The 14,891-nt window shown below is 40.8% G+C and overlaps 1 protein-coding gene across 4 annotated transcripts; it reads right to left on the bottom strand.

Moving 5' to 3' along the window:
• Nucleotides 1–61: 61 nt before the first annotated feature.
• HNRNPA2B1 (heterogeneous nuclear ribonucleoprotein A2/B1) lies at nucleotides 62–14,753 on the bottom strand. 4 transcript variants are annotated; one of them, XR_004693421.2, is made up of 12 exons: nucleotides 14,501–14,753; nucleotides 9,379–9,489; nucleotides 7,861–8,007; nucleotides 6,821–7,031; nucleotides 5,861–5,962; nucleotides 5,697–5,777; nucleotides 5,420–5,482; nucleotides 4,649–4,768; nucleotides 4,132–4,254; nucleotides 3,509–3,591; nucleotides 2,080–2,184; nucleotides 65–1,455 (listed from the first exon to the last, which is right to left on the bottom strand). XR_004693421.2 is itself a non-coding variant. In XM_035128907.2 (11 exons), the coding sequence occupies exons 1-10, from the start codon at nucleotides 14,537–14,539 to the stop codon at nucleotides 3,530–3,532; spliced, it is 1,059 nt and encodes a 352-aa protein (XP_034984798.1). In that variant the 5' UTR covers nucleotides 14,540–14,753; the 3' UTR covers nucleotides 62–2,184; nucleotides 3,509–3,529. The 4 variants fall into 4 exon arrangements, 3 of the variants coding, with proteins under 3 accessions (XP_034984798.1, XP_034984797.1, XP_034984799.1); XM_035128907.2 differs by having other exon boundaries at nucleotides 62–2,184; XM_035128906.2 differs by lacking the exons at nucleotides 65–1,455; nucleotides 2,080–2,184 and adding an exon at nucleotides 2,872–3,352 and having other exon boundaries at nucleotides 14,501–14,752.
• Between the last annotated feature and the right edge of the window lie 138 nt (nucleotides 14,754–14,891).

Genomic DNA, 14,891 nt, shown 5'->3' with positions numbered 1-14,891 from the left:
CCAACTAAGTTTTTATTTTGGTATGAGCTTTCGTGTGCATGCACACGAAAGCTCATACCAAAATAAAAACTTAGTTGGTCTTTAAGGTGCTACTGAAGGAATTTTTTTTTATTTTACTTCGATCCAGACCAACACGGCTACCTACCTGTAACCAAAACAGTAGAGTAGGTTAACTTTTCCAACACCATGTTCATGCAGTTTCTTAAATTTAACACAACTTAAGTACACTTTGTTTTTGAAGAGGGCCAGAGTATTGCCCTTAACCATAAAAACACAGTGGTACCTCTACTTACGAATGTGCGTTCGGAACGCATTAAATTCGTAATTCGAAAAAAATTGTAAGTCGAGTCCCATAGGAATGCATTGGGAGAAAAAATTCGTAAGTCGAAGCAACCCTATCTAAAAATTCGTAAGTAGAAAAAATCCTATCTAAACCGCATCCAAGATGGCGGACGGATCTCCGTTCGTAAGTAGAAACATTCGTAAGTCGAGTAATTCGTAAGTAGAGGTACCACTGTAAGGCATGCCCTTTGGAATAAATCCTAGCTCAGATATGCAAGAATATCTGGAAAGAGATCATATGTAGCTTTAAAGAAAACCATGGGCTTTACTGCAAGATATGTTAAAAACAAGATTCACACAGGCAATGTCTTTTTAATGATTTCCCCCAACATTGTGTCAGTGCTTAAGAACTGTATCTAAAACGACATTCTAGTTCAAAGGTGTTTCTGTGCATGCAAGCAAGGTTCAGTAGATCAGTGACTATATTTTCAGACCCTAAAATGACTCTTGGTCAACTGTTTACCATTCACCCATGCTTGCTTCTGTTCAGTGCTTCAGCCAACCACACCGCCTTTGAGGTTACTACATTCTATGCCCACACCGCATTCTGGAACCCATGAGCATGTTTAGGCCTTAGCTTTAGTTCTCTGGGGAATAGAGTGCAGAAAAGGGGTTGACCCACTTAACCAAATACTTCTACAGATATTGACGTTGTACCTACAGCATATTGATACCTCCCTCTTACTTGCGGCTGTCTTTTTGGGGGGGGGGGCGCTACACAGCCATTGTAAATCAACACCCAAAGTCGATGAGTTCCTATCTTCTAGACTGAAGTGTCATGTAGTGGCATGGTTTATATTTTAACTGTGTGAAATGTTAAAATGTTATCAGACTAGAAATATTTTTGTAGAAAAGTTTATTATCACTTATAAAAAATATGACACAGTATTTGCTGTCTTAAAACATTAATTCTGATTTCCTATTCAGGCTGAATTCTAAGAACAGTTTATTTTAAAAAGCATTACAATAGGCTGCACTAATATTAATTTAACCTAAAAAGGTTTTATAAAACCAGCAAAACCATCTATTTTGTGACGAGCATAGAAAAATCTTATTTCTTGAATTTTCTGTGGTTGACCACTTCTTCATTAGTTACCTGCAGCTGGCACCTTCCTGCCAAAGAAAAAGAAAGTATCTGAAGAAGTTTATCATGTATGCTTCTTTGTATCACCTATAGGAAAACTTCAGCAAATGGCTATAATCTAGATGAGGCAAACCAAGACCTTTTAGTGTACAGATTGTACCAGAGACAAACTTTAAAAGACAAATATTTGAGCTGAAAAAGCTGTGGCTCGTATGCCTATGGCTACAACAGCCAAATTAAACAATATGCTACTCTTTAAATTGCAGCAACAATACATAACAGTATAAAAAAATGACAAAGGAACCTGACATTTAACACATCTTCCACAAATATGCAAGAAAAACAAATTAGCATCCTAGCCAAATTCATTTAGCAAGTCATAAAAATTCCACATCATATATTAATTTCTTGTATACAACTATCACGCAAGAATGGGTGCTATAAACCAATGAGTAAAATTATTCCTACATTTTAAGTTCTACAATAAGCATCTTCAGACAACGCAGTAGACAATTTTCATGACAGTAAGATTTCAGCTGCCCTGAATACCTAAGAGTTCACCATTTTCCTACCCACCTTTAGTGTTTATTTTTTTTAAAAAAATTGAAGGATAAAAACATGAAATTGTACCAGGTAAGTGAGCTGCAACATACCATTTTAACTAACCATAGCAGGGATGGGACCCTTGCAAAGTTTTAATGGACACTTGGCTGGTTCATTTGCTCAGCAGGTCTATTGCTTGTCCATGGTGCATAAAGCTAGATTCCAGCAGGGGGAAAGATAGGTTAAGCAGCTGAAGTTAAAATAAATGAAAATATAATAGCAAAAACAAAAACCCACATCCCAAGAAACAAACAAAAACAGCAATCTTAAATTTTTCAACCACAATTGTTAACTTGGTTCATTGCTATGTTAAACTAGATAATATACCACTATACTGAAACAGTACACTGTCATATAGTATTAGTTTCTTGTTTTTGGAATATTAAGAAAGGAAAAGTAAATAAGATCTTACCTAAAGAAGTTTAACTGAAGCTTAGAACTATTTTGCTCTACACCCTCAGCTCTCGTTGGCATCCTTATAAAACTACTGTAGTTAAAGCTCTGCAGAAGTACAGCACAGCTTTTTAAGACTGGCTGAACTTAGTGCCGTTCTCAAGAGTTCTCTTGCACTAGACCTGTGTCCCTGGAAGAGTACCTCGCTGGGGATATTTCCTTTCCTTGCCATTGAAGAAGCAGCATCTAAAAGATCTAAAAAGGTGTTTCTCCTTGCAGAGATATCCCTTAAGTTATCTAGGTATTTTAAACCTGGTGATTTACAGAAAACATTATCTGACCACATTTACATGTACAACAATGACTTTGTAGTATTTGTGGGACCTTCTACTACCCACTCCTTGCCTTAATTTACAACGTATTTTAAATAAATCTAAGATTACACAACATTTCCTTTAGAATTATTTTATTAAATCATAAATGTACAACAGCTTCTTAACTCTACACACGCACTTAAATTTTTAAAAGGAAAACGTTATGTCTTATTACACCATGATCCTGGCTAATAGCTTTTCAAAACTTTGATAAAATTCTTTAAAAAAGGTTTCACATGTCACCTGAAACTTACAAATTTAACATTATCAAAGGAATGCTTCTACACTCTTACAAAGACCACTAGAAAGAAACAACAATTAAAAAGCTAAGAAACTGTCTCAAAGGCATTTTTACAATCCTTCCTCCACAGTAAGGTATGTTATTAAATAATCCAATCCATTCACAAAATGGCTCTCTGCATCTGCTCTGGTGTCTTCTGCCATATCACTGCATATTTATGCATGACTGAGATAAGTTTCCTTAACAATGTTATTCGAAAACCTGAAGCTGTTCTTTTACCTCTGGGCTCATCCTCTCCTATTTATACAGTGAAGCCTGTTTCAACAGAAGTAAAGAGTAAAAAAATAGGTTATGAAGTTATCCATCTACCCAATTTCTTTTTTAAAGGAAAGATAATATCCTAAAAAGCTTTTACCCCTGCAGCTAAAGTCAAGAAACACTGCAATTTTAGCATTTTAAAAATGTACTCACCCATGAAAAGCTTACAGAAGATCAGTAACGGCTCCGCCCTCCATATCCCCCACTTCCTCCACTTCCTCCAGGACCATAGTTTCCTGCATTGTTAAAACGGAAAGCATTAAATTAACACAGATGAACAGCCATTCTCAAGCTTCATCAAAATCTTACTTTTAAACTGTAATCACCCAAATTGCTCAATTCTACAACAATCAATGTGCTCCCAACATATTTCAATCAAAATTGACATCAAAGTAGATCACCAGATCTAATTAAATCTAACAAACACAACTCTTAAAGTACATTCCTGTCTTAGAACTGTGTAAACGGGGATGTGGTAGCTGCCCTTTTCTTTAATTGCTGTGTCACCAGGGGCAGTCCACTTCAATTGCAAGTTACCTCTTGCCTTTCTACTATGTATGAACGGCTTTCACGCCTATAGGGAAAAATAAAGCACTACAATGGGAGTGGGTTGTAGGGTGCAAACCCACCCACCACCTCAACACTATGTAAGCCCAGCAATCACTCACTGATATGCTATTAGGGAAAGATAGCAATGACCCTCTTCCTCTCCTAAAGGCAAATCCAGGATTTTTTTGGGGGGGGGGGGTACTTTTCTATTTTACTTTTCGTATTACCTCCACCATATGGTCCTCCCATGTTCCTGCTTCCACCAAAATTTCCACTCTTCATTGGACCATAGTTTGAGGGCTGTTGGTTGTAGTTTCCAAAATCATTGTAATTTCCTCCTCCATAATTGCCTGAATAAATAAAAAGTTTATGCTGAATAATCAAAATGCTGGCTCTGAATATAGAATGTCACACAAAACATGCCTTCAACTTATATAGAACGCTGTTGGCAGTCACATGGACTGGAATGTTTTTTTTAATACTCTACTATCAAGCTTTGGATCAGCCATGATAAACACATTTTTAGACCTTGTAGTTATCAAACGCTTCAGAACACCTTTTGTGTTCCAGTTTCAAGAGCAATGTATTTTTATCTTGCCTTTCAGGCAATTATTATCCCCCACAGCACCTCAAATAATTTTTTAATAAAAAGACATACTCTGCCACCACAAATTCTTTTGAATTCCCACCACAACAGAGAGAACTAAAGCTAAGGCCCTGTGTTCTATTTCCTTCCAACGTTACCTCCTCCGTAGTTGTCATAGCCACCTCCATAGCCCCCACCCTGGTTGCCATATCCAGGTCCTCCACCACCATATCCTCCTCTTCCTCCGCCATAACCAGGACTGCCTCCAAAATTGCCACCTATTGTAAAATAAGTCTCAGTAAACATGCAGTAAAACATGCAGCTTATATCAGAGTTGAACTTATATTTCATATAGGGTATTATGGCCACAACCATATCATTTTAAAGAAATAATATGCATTTAAAGAAATAATATGAATTTTTGTTGGAAACAAGACTTTTATACCACATGATTTTCCTCTATAAAGCAATGTGTCACATAGTGTGGGGGCTGCTGCTTGACAAGAACCAAATTGATAGAAACATCAATATATGCTGCTATCCTGCAAGCCACTTGATACAATTACTCATGTAATTGCACTTTGCAATAATAAAATCTGGTACTTACAAAGGCACATGGCCTTTGTAATCAGCAATGCTTGCCAAGGTGCAATACACACACACGTACTTGAAGCCTCATGGGCATTATTAGGTCTGAAGGCTAGAGGTCCTCCATCACCAATTTGTTGGAGGAATGATTTGGTTCCAAATGAAAACTATTTGAATTACAGCGTATTTATATAGATTACAATGGATTACGGGCATATGATGGCAATTACATTGATTTTGAGTATTTTTAGACCTTATTGGACCATAAAGAAAATTTAATTGCTTATACCATAGACCACACATACATACTATGTCTTCTTAAGCAAATTAAAGAGACTAACCTCCTGGTCCCCCGCCATATCCATTATATCCATCGCCAAATCCACGACCACCTCCATAGCCATCTGTCAAAAATAAACTTTTTCCTATTAGTTTACCTAGTGCAAAAAACGAAAACATTAATGGTTGCTGGTCATATCATTTTCACATAAGGAAAAGGAAGACCACTGTAACAGACAGTGTTCTTTTTATGGAACCCTGGGTCATAAAAACTTGTAACAGATTAATCTAGGTGGGCTTACTTAGTGCTTTGCAAATATCACCTATGAACTGACTTACCAGATCCACCTCTGAAGTTACTTCCAGGTCCAGGTCCAAAGTTTCCACCACCTCCACGTGAGTCTCCGAAGCCAAAGTTACCTGAAAGTGTTCATCAGCTTAAGTTAACTACAATACTATTTCCAAAACATTTAATGTAAATAGGATGCAATTTGCAAACATACCTCCTCGTCCACTCCTTGAGCTCTGAACCTCTTGCATTTCTTGTCTAGATAAAGCTTTTCTTACTTCTGCATTATGACCATTAATAGTATGGTATTTCTGCACTGTGTTCACAAAAGATGGGGGGAAATAAACAAATGATACAACCTTCAATCTAATCCCTCACAGCAGTCTCAGTTCAAAATTAGAGAAAACAATAATGAAGACTGCAACACTATGGTGAAATTCAATTTTATACACTTCTACACTAGTAGAAACCTGACCTAGAAATAATTCTATGCTCTTCATTGATGCTTACTCCCCCCCAAAAAAAATATGTATAGAATTGCAGCCAGGCTTCTATGTTTTTGTTCAGTGTGCTTGCCAAGGTTGAAATAGCCACTGCCTTCTGGAGAGGTTGCAGCTGCAGAGTAGACAGTAATCATTTTAGCAGTTGTGTGGCGATCCTTGCCACTCCTAATCTCTGAGCTTCAAAGGAAAGTTAGGGGTTGCTTGGCCCAGAATAAAAGGGAAATGAGATTACTTGCTCAACATGAAATTTGCAAGTACTTTCGTGAACCTGAGGTCAGGCACACTCCGCACCACTTTTTCCTGCTGGAGGGCAGGAGACCCCAGTTCTAGTTTGTTGTTCAGCAGGCAGTGAATACCTTCAACAAGAAAGATGTGCATGGTCCCCCATGACACCTTCCTGCAGGAAAGTGGAAGATGTTCTTGCCACTGCTCAGCAGAAGAGATCAAAATACCTCTGCCATATCACAATTTGGCAAGCAACACTAATAACATGGCTACCAAGGCTGGCTTAAAACAGCAGCAACCATTTTCTTGCACAGAATAGGCATGGTATGCAATTTACATACATCCTGAAATGACTTGCTTGCTGATAGTGATATATAGAACCAGGCCCAAACATGGGTACATAAAATATGTAACAGTGACAAAGATTATTAATAATATTTACTTACATACAATTTTATCCACTGGATCATGGTCATCAAAAGTTACAAATCCAAAGCCCCTCTTTTTACCAGATTGTCTGTCTGTAATTATTTCAATTGTGTCGATTTTTCCATATTCCGAGAAGTAGTCTCTAAGGTGATGTTCCTCAGTATCTTCTTTAATTCCACCAACAAACAATTTTTTCACAGTAACATGAGCTCCAGGTTTTCCAGATTCCTTGAAAAATAAGTTTAGAAAATCTGCCTAGTTAATTGTTGGTCAAACGAAAAACAAAACAAAACCCTGAATTTCTAGCTGCTGGTGTTAATAAGTAACTAAAAATGAGAAAACTTTCAATTTCTATTTCAGCTGCATCAAATAAACATCAGAAAATTTTAATAACAGTGTGGGAAACTGACACCTTAAACATTATGAGGTGGATTATTTTTATTGCTTTATTTCAGGAACGTTTCAGCAGTTGTCTTTTTCTGTTACCGCTATGACCTATAATTTTGGCCACGTGTAACATTCATAAACACTAAGACTGCTTGGATCACTTCACATACATTAGCATGTTGTATTGCTGAGAACAATCCTGTGAAATTGTTTTATTATCCCCATATATTGGGGCTTGAGTGGCTTGCCTAATTGAGTTCACAGCAGAGGCAAGACTTGAAGTAGGAGTTTCCTGATTTGTAACACAGTTTGAGGCAATATGCTATGCCAACGCTGAGTTTCTATCATCAAAAATATATTAACTTTAGATCCCTGGCTTTTGTTGTATGATCACAGAATTGAAAGGAACCCCGAGGATAATCTAGTTCAGTTTTTCCCTCAGCTGCACACTGCCAACATTCCATGAACTGCTTTAGACCTGCCACAGAAAAGTCACTGCATGAAATCCGTACCTCAGCACAGGTTAAGGAAGTATTGCTGAATGGGTCTAACCCATTGGGCATGTACGTATGTCCTCCAAGTTGCAAAAACATTTTCTGAATAATATAAACGTGTCTAAGAGACAGGTAAGAAATAAAAATATCTCAAACTTAAAACAAAACAAACTTACCTCCCTGGCTACAGCTCTTTTCGGCTCAACTACTCTTCCATCAATGGAATGAGGTCTGGCAGCCATTGCTGCATCAACTTCAGCCATGGAAGAGAATGTTACAAAACCAAATCCTCGTGAGCGTTTGCTTGCAGGATCTCTCATAACCTACAAGATGAAGGTTGTGCATTTCAACTATTAAGTTCTAAATTACTAGACAATTTTTGCCACACACATTTTGCTATCGCCAATAATTGTTTAGCAATTACATTTCTAAGCAGTTGCTAAGAAGAAATACAACTGTACCCCAAAGAATGTAGTTTGAGAATTGAAGTCTGAACAAATAACTGAGTAGAAAAATACTGTAGCTGAGGGAAAGAGAGTTTGGAAACTATCAAAGGTTGTCAGCATATAGTACTGCTGCTAACAGAGATTGCTCATCTGTAGCTCTCACAGATGTTATTGGACTTAAACTCTCTTCAACTCTGGAAGATCACAGGTTCCTCACCTTGACCTACAACATGGTGTGCTGCAAAAATAAAGTATTTGTCAAGATGATAAAGATGGCTGCTGTGGCTTAGAAAAACAACCAATAATACACACAACACCCATCTGAAATGGTAAAAAAAAGATGAAACATTTCCTCTTTCAGAATAAGTACTTTTTAAAAGAGTATTTTAAAATAAAATTAATGGCCAGCTGCTATTGCTGGAAATATTTGATCAATAACTCAAAGATAACTATATGAATTGTGTTAACATTGGTAAACAAGTGCAACATAGGTACAAAAAAGAAACATTAATATAACAAATGGCACAATTTTATAGCTCTAATTCTACATGGACATGGGTTTATATTTCTAAAATGCCTGTCATACTACACAGCAACCCATGAAAACTTTTATAAAGCAGACTGCAACGTGCCACAGGGTGTAAAGTTCTAAGAAAATATAGTCAACATCTCAATGGGAACTCCAAAAATAGGTGTTTGCATCCCTCCCCTATATTCTAAGTTATACAAAATATATTTCATGGAAGATGAATTATAGGCTTCATAAAAAGTGATGATTGAATGTTTCAATTTTCTGATTTTAAAAATCACAATCTATGTTAATCAATGGTTAAGTCAGGAAAGCTTAGTGACATTAACCTGTCACTACCCAAAAATAACATTTTCTATTTGTGTTATTAAAAAATATTCTAGACCTAAAGTTAAAAAGAGTATACAAGCACCATTAGCTTCAAGGAAGAACTAGACTTCTTAATCTCAGAAAATATGTTCTCATGGGTGATCAATGCCTATTAATAATAATCATTGAAGTGGGTTTCTCACACTTCAGCACAAAGGAAAAAGAAATCTGAAGACAGTTATGGCTGCTAATAAACCAAACATGGTTTCATCTTGCATGCTGTCTTCCAATGCATCTGGGTTCAAAGAGGACCAGAATAGCAACGAGAATATATTGCCTATTTTTTCCAGATTAATTTTTTCCCCATACCCAAAGCTAGCTAAAAGCAAAGATTAATGCACACAACTTACCACACAATCCGTTAACTTTCCCCATTGCTCATAGTAGTTTCTCAAACTTTCTTCTGTTGTTTCGAAGCTTAAGCCACCAATGAATAGTTTGCGGAACTGTTCTTTTTCCCTCTAATTCAAAGAGAAAAATCCCCGGTAATATAGCATACAATTTCTTCCTAAACACTTTCTAATACTATTTTTTTTATATCCAACAATAACTGGGACACTATCTTTTCTATTTGGGCCAAGCACTTCAGTTGGAAAAATATAAAAAATACATAATCTAGGCTCTATGTTTGCCAGGAAACAACTGAGAGAAGCCTTTTTGAACTTGATGCCTACCCAAAGAAACCCAGGATTTAATACAAACAAGAAAATAGTTGTAGCTAATCTTTTTATTATTATTTACAGCAGGGGGATGATGTTGAGAGCTGAGAATGGGAAAACACGCCTTGGTTTTGGAATGGACTTCTGGAACGGATTAAGTTGCCACTGTATTTCATTGTTCCCTGCCAAAGGTCTGACTATCTCCATCACTCCCAGACACTGGAATAAATAATATTCAGGAGTGAGAAAATCTACTTCTAAAAATACAGCAGATTTAAATTACAGTATTGTGACCTAGTACAGAAGACATAGCTAGAAAGGTTCAATGTGAAAACAGTTTAGAATACTTCACCCATTTCACAATGATGTAACCATTCATACTCCTGGTTTCTCAAAAATGCAGTAAGAAACACTGCCAGTTTTTCTCTTTTTCAAAGTCTGCAACATAGTTGCACACTAAAACTACTATACATACCGGTAGTACTGTGTTTCTATGTATGCTATTCAAACAATTATTATGTGGATATTTAGTATAAGACAACCTGCAAGTTCAGGGGTTCTTTCTATCCCTATGGCCCACTTGAGAGGGCAAAATGGTGAAGGGCAGGCAGTCACAAGATGGACCAAGCTTATTTTTTTCAGCTCTGGAGGGTAGGACCTGTATGATTTAGTTGCAGGGGGTTGGACTAGATGACCCTTGTGGTTCCTTCCAACTCTACAATTCAATGATTCTAAGAGCTCATAACCAACTGGCAATTACAGATATCACCACTATGTACTTACATGTGATCCCTCTTGATAATTGCTATACTTTTTGACACAGTAATTTCCTTGTAGCATTGAGTTCTATAGTTCAGCTTTCCTCAAGCCAAAAACACTGGTTCAGGAGGTGACATGCCCTAGCATTCCCATTTTAGGCAGAATTTGCTGATCTAGAGTCTCTGAACAGAGCCTCTCAAAGTATTCATTTATCCATCAGTTTGTAGAGAATAGTATTAAATTATTTCATCACTTATCCTTGCTCTATAAACTTTTACTTCCTCCAACACTAGCTTCCTTTTCCAACCACCTTGCTCTCTATTCCCAAATTAATAAATATTAACCCACTCTTCTTTCATCTCCAGGCCATCTTTACTCAATTCAGGGAGGTGATTAATGCCTTCATGTGAAAGCGGGTGGTGCCTAACTGCTTGAAGGAAGCAGTGGTAAGACCACTCTTTAATACTCTCACTGGATTCAGAAAATCTAAGTACAGTGGTACCTCTGGTTGCGGACGAGATCTGTTCTGGAGCTCCGGTCAGATCCCGAGGTTTCCGCAACCGGAGGGACCGCTTCTGCGCATGCGTGCGCGGTGAAACCGGAAAAAATACTTCTGGGTTTGCAGATACATAACCAGAGATGGGTGTAAGTAGATGTAAGGGTGATCCCTGACCATTAGGTCCAGCCGTGACAGACTCTGGGGTTGCGCGCTCATCTCGCATTATTGGCCGAGGGAGCCGGCGTACAGCTTCCAGGTCATGTGGCAAGCATGACAAAGCCGCTTCTGGCGAACCAGAGCAGCACACAGAAACGCAGTTTACCTTCCCGCTGTAGCGGTCCCTATTTATCTACTTGCACTTTGACTTGCTTTCGAACTGCTAGGTTGGCAGGAGCTGGGACCGAGCAACAGGAGCTCACCCCGTCTCAGGGATTCGAACCGCCGACCTTCTGATCAGCAAGCCCTGATCACCTGTGTCCCTTGTAAGTAGAGGTACCACTATAATTACTGGCCAGCTGCCAATCTTCCCTTCTTGGGCAAGGTTCTTGAGCTGGTGGTTGCAGACCAGATCCTGGTACTCATGTAGGAAACTGGTTTTCTAGATTCATTTCAATCAGAGTTTAGGCCCACTTTAAGCAAAGAAATTACTTTTGTTGCCCTGTATCTCTGTCAGGAGAGATAGGAGATATGCATCCCTGTTAATTCTCCTTCACCTCTCAGCGGCTTTCAGTACCATCAACCATGGTATCCTTGAGTGAAAGTCCGGGGTGGGGTTGGTGGCACCAATTTGCAGTGGTTCTGGTCCTACTTGGATGGTAATTTCCAAAAGGTTATGCTTGGGGAGAGCTCTTCAGCCCCAGAGCCTTCAATGTGGGGTTCCTTGGGGTTCAATTTTATCCCCTATACTGTTTTATAAACATCTACATCAAACTGCTGAGCTTTGTAGTATATTGCCAGCAATATGCTGTTGGTGCACAGCCTCAAGGACTGACTCTTCCCATAAGAACCAACCTAAGCCCTATAATAACATCTCAGGCCCTTCTTTGTGTGCCTCCTCCATGAAGTCATAGAATCATGGAACTATAGAGTTGGAAGGGATCGCAGTGATCATCTAGTCCAATCCCCTTCAAGGCAGGAAATTCCAATTTTTCTCCTTCCCTCACACTTGGCCAGCCACATTGTCATCTATTTACGCTTTCCTCCCGTCTACCTGCTGCCACTCTCCCCATATACAGTGGTACCTCTACTTACAAATAACTCTACTTACGAATGTTTCTACTTACGAATGTAGCTCCGTCCGCCATCTTGGATGCGGTTTAGATAGGGTTGCTTCTACTTACGGACTTTTTCTCCCAATGCATTCCTATGGGATTCGACTTACAAATGTGTGTTCGGAACGCATTAAATTCATAAGTAGAGGTACCACTGTACCTATTACTGTGCACATGGGGACCTGCTGTTGAGATACAGTGGATGTATGAAAAGAGGCTGAGGCCCATCAATAATCCATGTCCACAGCTTGAGAAATGTACTGGTTTTTTTTTCTTTTTGCCACCACTACTCCAAGCAGTTTGTGGGTCAGACCTAGAAAGGTCGCCATGGGGATTTTAACATTACTACCGGTACTGACTCTTAACGAATAGCAGTCTGGAATTACCTTTAATTGAAATTTAGCCCTATAATCAGGTACCTAATAACTGCAACTAACGCCACTGGATATTACCTGGGAAATACTAATGCCACTGGATATTGCCTGGGAAATACTATTTAAAAAGTTCCCGAAGCAAACTAACGCCATTTGTTAAGTGCGATAAGGCCCCGCGCTTCGCTGCGTTTAAGCCTTCAAGACCCAAAGGTTCAAGAAAGCAAGCGGTAACATGTCTGCTGAGGCAAACTCTTTTGATTTATCGACTTTAATATAACGATCTGAAACACCTTATGAGGAAGGCAGGCGCGAGTTTATAAGCCTTGCTCACCCTTCAAGAACTTAATGCCACAGAGTTGGCTGCTCCTCCGCCTCTCCAGCGAGGATGGCTCCGCCATGTGACGGCTCCGAGAACCCGAGGTGCACAGCGGGCTGAGAGAAAATGGCGCCGAGCACCACCGGGAGGGGGCTCGTTCCCAGAAGGCCAAGAAAGGCTACAGTATTCCGCTCTGCTGCGCACGCGCGCTCCCCCTCCCTATCAGATTAGGGAGGAGGGCGAGGGAACCCGCCTTTTGTCTTTACTCGCTCCTTCACTTCGTACATATTCGCTCCCTCCTTTCCGTACTATACGTACGGCTCAGAACTACTGACCTCCATAATTCTCCCTAGTCCTATGTGGGAGGGCCCCCAACTTGTCGTAACTACTTAGCCGCCACAGCCTCCCCCCGCCCCCTCAAGTGCTGCCGTCCCTTCCAGAACCTTCCCCACTAACGTCTTCCGTAGCAGGCAACAAGCGCCGCCAACTGCGCCACCAAGTGTTTTCCAGTTAACGGACTCTGCGTCATCTCAAGTACCTACGCTACTGGCGTATTGTGCCGCAGTTAGTCCCCGCACTCGTCAGCACCACTATACCGCAATCCCTTCCACGCAAAGACCCGAGCTTAAGGTTTCTCCCGCTAACGGAACGGAGCTACGTGCTTTGCGTAACGCGATTGGAGAATGCCATCCCGTCTTTCTGGTAATGGCGGACCTCATTCTTACGTAGTTAAAAATTCACACATCCCTGCAGCCCCAGGGTTGTTTTTTAAATACGCAAAGCCACAAAATTGGCGCGACGTAACCGGGGCAAAAAGTAATAATGAATCGAGCACTGTTCCACATTGTACTGCTTTTTGCTTAAACCATCGTTAACCTGAGGTAACGCAAAGCCGTTTATCATGGCGAGAGATGCTTTTGAAAGGGACACCCAAAATGCGCATCGTCATCTCCAGCGAGGCCTTCGACTGTTTCCGGACGCAGCCGACGACGTCCGGCCTCGGCCGAAGAGTACTCGAACCTCGAAAAAGCACCTTCGATAATTTCCGGACAGAGCCGAAGGCAACAAAAGCCCACCCATTGCTGTAGTCCGGAAATTGCCGAAGATTCACGAAGACTAATAATCGCGCCAAAAAGGGGGAGTATAATTAACCAAGGCCCCATCCACACCGCTTTCTATCTTAAATCAGCTTAACTAGCACTAACCTAGCGGCGCAAACGGTATAAAAGAGCGCGCTTTCTCCTCCCGCCCCCTCAAGCGCTTCCTTTGCTGCTTGGGGAAAATAAAAGCCCTGTTGCTAATGGTATTCAAATTCAGTGCTGTATTAAACAGGTCCTGGCAAAAATATCTTCGGCGAGCGAGCGGCTAACGGCACCCGCCATTAGGCGCTTCCTGAGCCCCTTCAAAAAAAACAACCCACGAGACCAAATCTAACCGCTTTTCCCAGCACCCGCCATTTCCACCCCATCCCCGCTCTCTCTCTAGCGCCTTGGCTTTCCAGGAGGCTCGCCCGCCCGCTGGCCCGCCCGGAAACCCCATAAGGACACAATGAGTGTAAAAAGGTCGGCCATTACTGAGCCACGCCGTCCGTTACCTCACTCACCCAGTCGCTCTCCCGATCTCCGCGAGGCATTTTCGGCTGGTTGAGGAAGCAAAGAGAAGCAAGGGAGGAGGCGAAAGGGTCTTTTTTTAAAAAATAAAATAAAAATCGCTGCGGTCTTTTTTTTCTGAAGCGGCCTTAGGCGAGCCCCCCTCTGCAGGCGCGGTAGCGGCGGCGGCGGCAGCAATGGAAGTGTGTGAAGCGGCTAACGACTGCGCGGGCGGCGGCGGTGACGACGTTGACGGCGGCGCAGCAGCGAAGGGCGGGAACGAAAGAGGGCGGAGCCTCTGCTTCCTCGCGCAGCGGCGCTGAGGGGGAAAAAACCTTGCCCAGCCCCCCTCCGCGCTCCCGCCCTTGGCTGCGGCTCCCTCCCCGCCCCCACTCT

The sequence above is a fragment of the Zootoca vivipara genome, chromosome 12 (genome assembly GCF_963506605.1).
Source record: "Zootoca vivipara chromosome 12, rZooViv1.1, whole genome shotgun sequence".
In the NCBI taxonomy this organism is placed as follows: Eukaryota; Metazoa; Chordata; class Lepidosauria; order Squamata; family Lacertidae; genus Zootoca; species Zootoca vivipara.
Note: the sequence above shows the minus strand (reverse complement) of the source record. Positions and strands in the feature narration are given on the sequence as shown.

Coding starts and splice junctions, on each gene's coding strand:
- HNRNPA2B1 (XM_035128907.2), bottom strand. CDS start 14,539: ATGCCTCGCGGAGATCGGGAGAGCGACTGGGTGAGTGAG. Junction 9,490..14,500: donor AGAGCGACTGGGTGAGTGAG/GTAACGGACGGC, acceptor TCTTTGAATTAG/AGGGAAAAAGAACAGTTCCG. Junction 7,032..7,860: donor AAAGAGCTGTAGCCAGGGAG/GTAAGTTTGTTT, acceptor TTATTTTTCAAG/GAATCTGGAAAACCTGGAGC.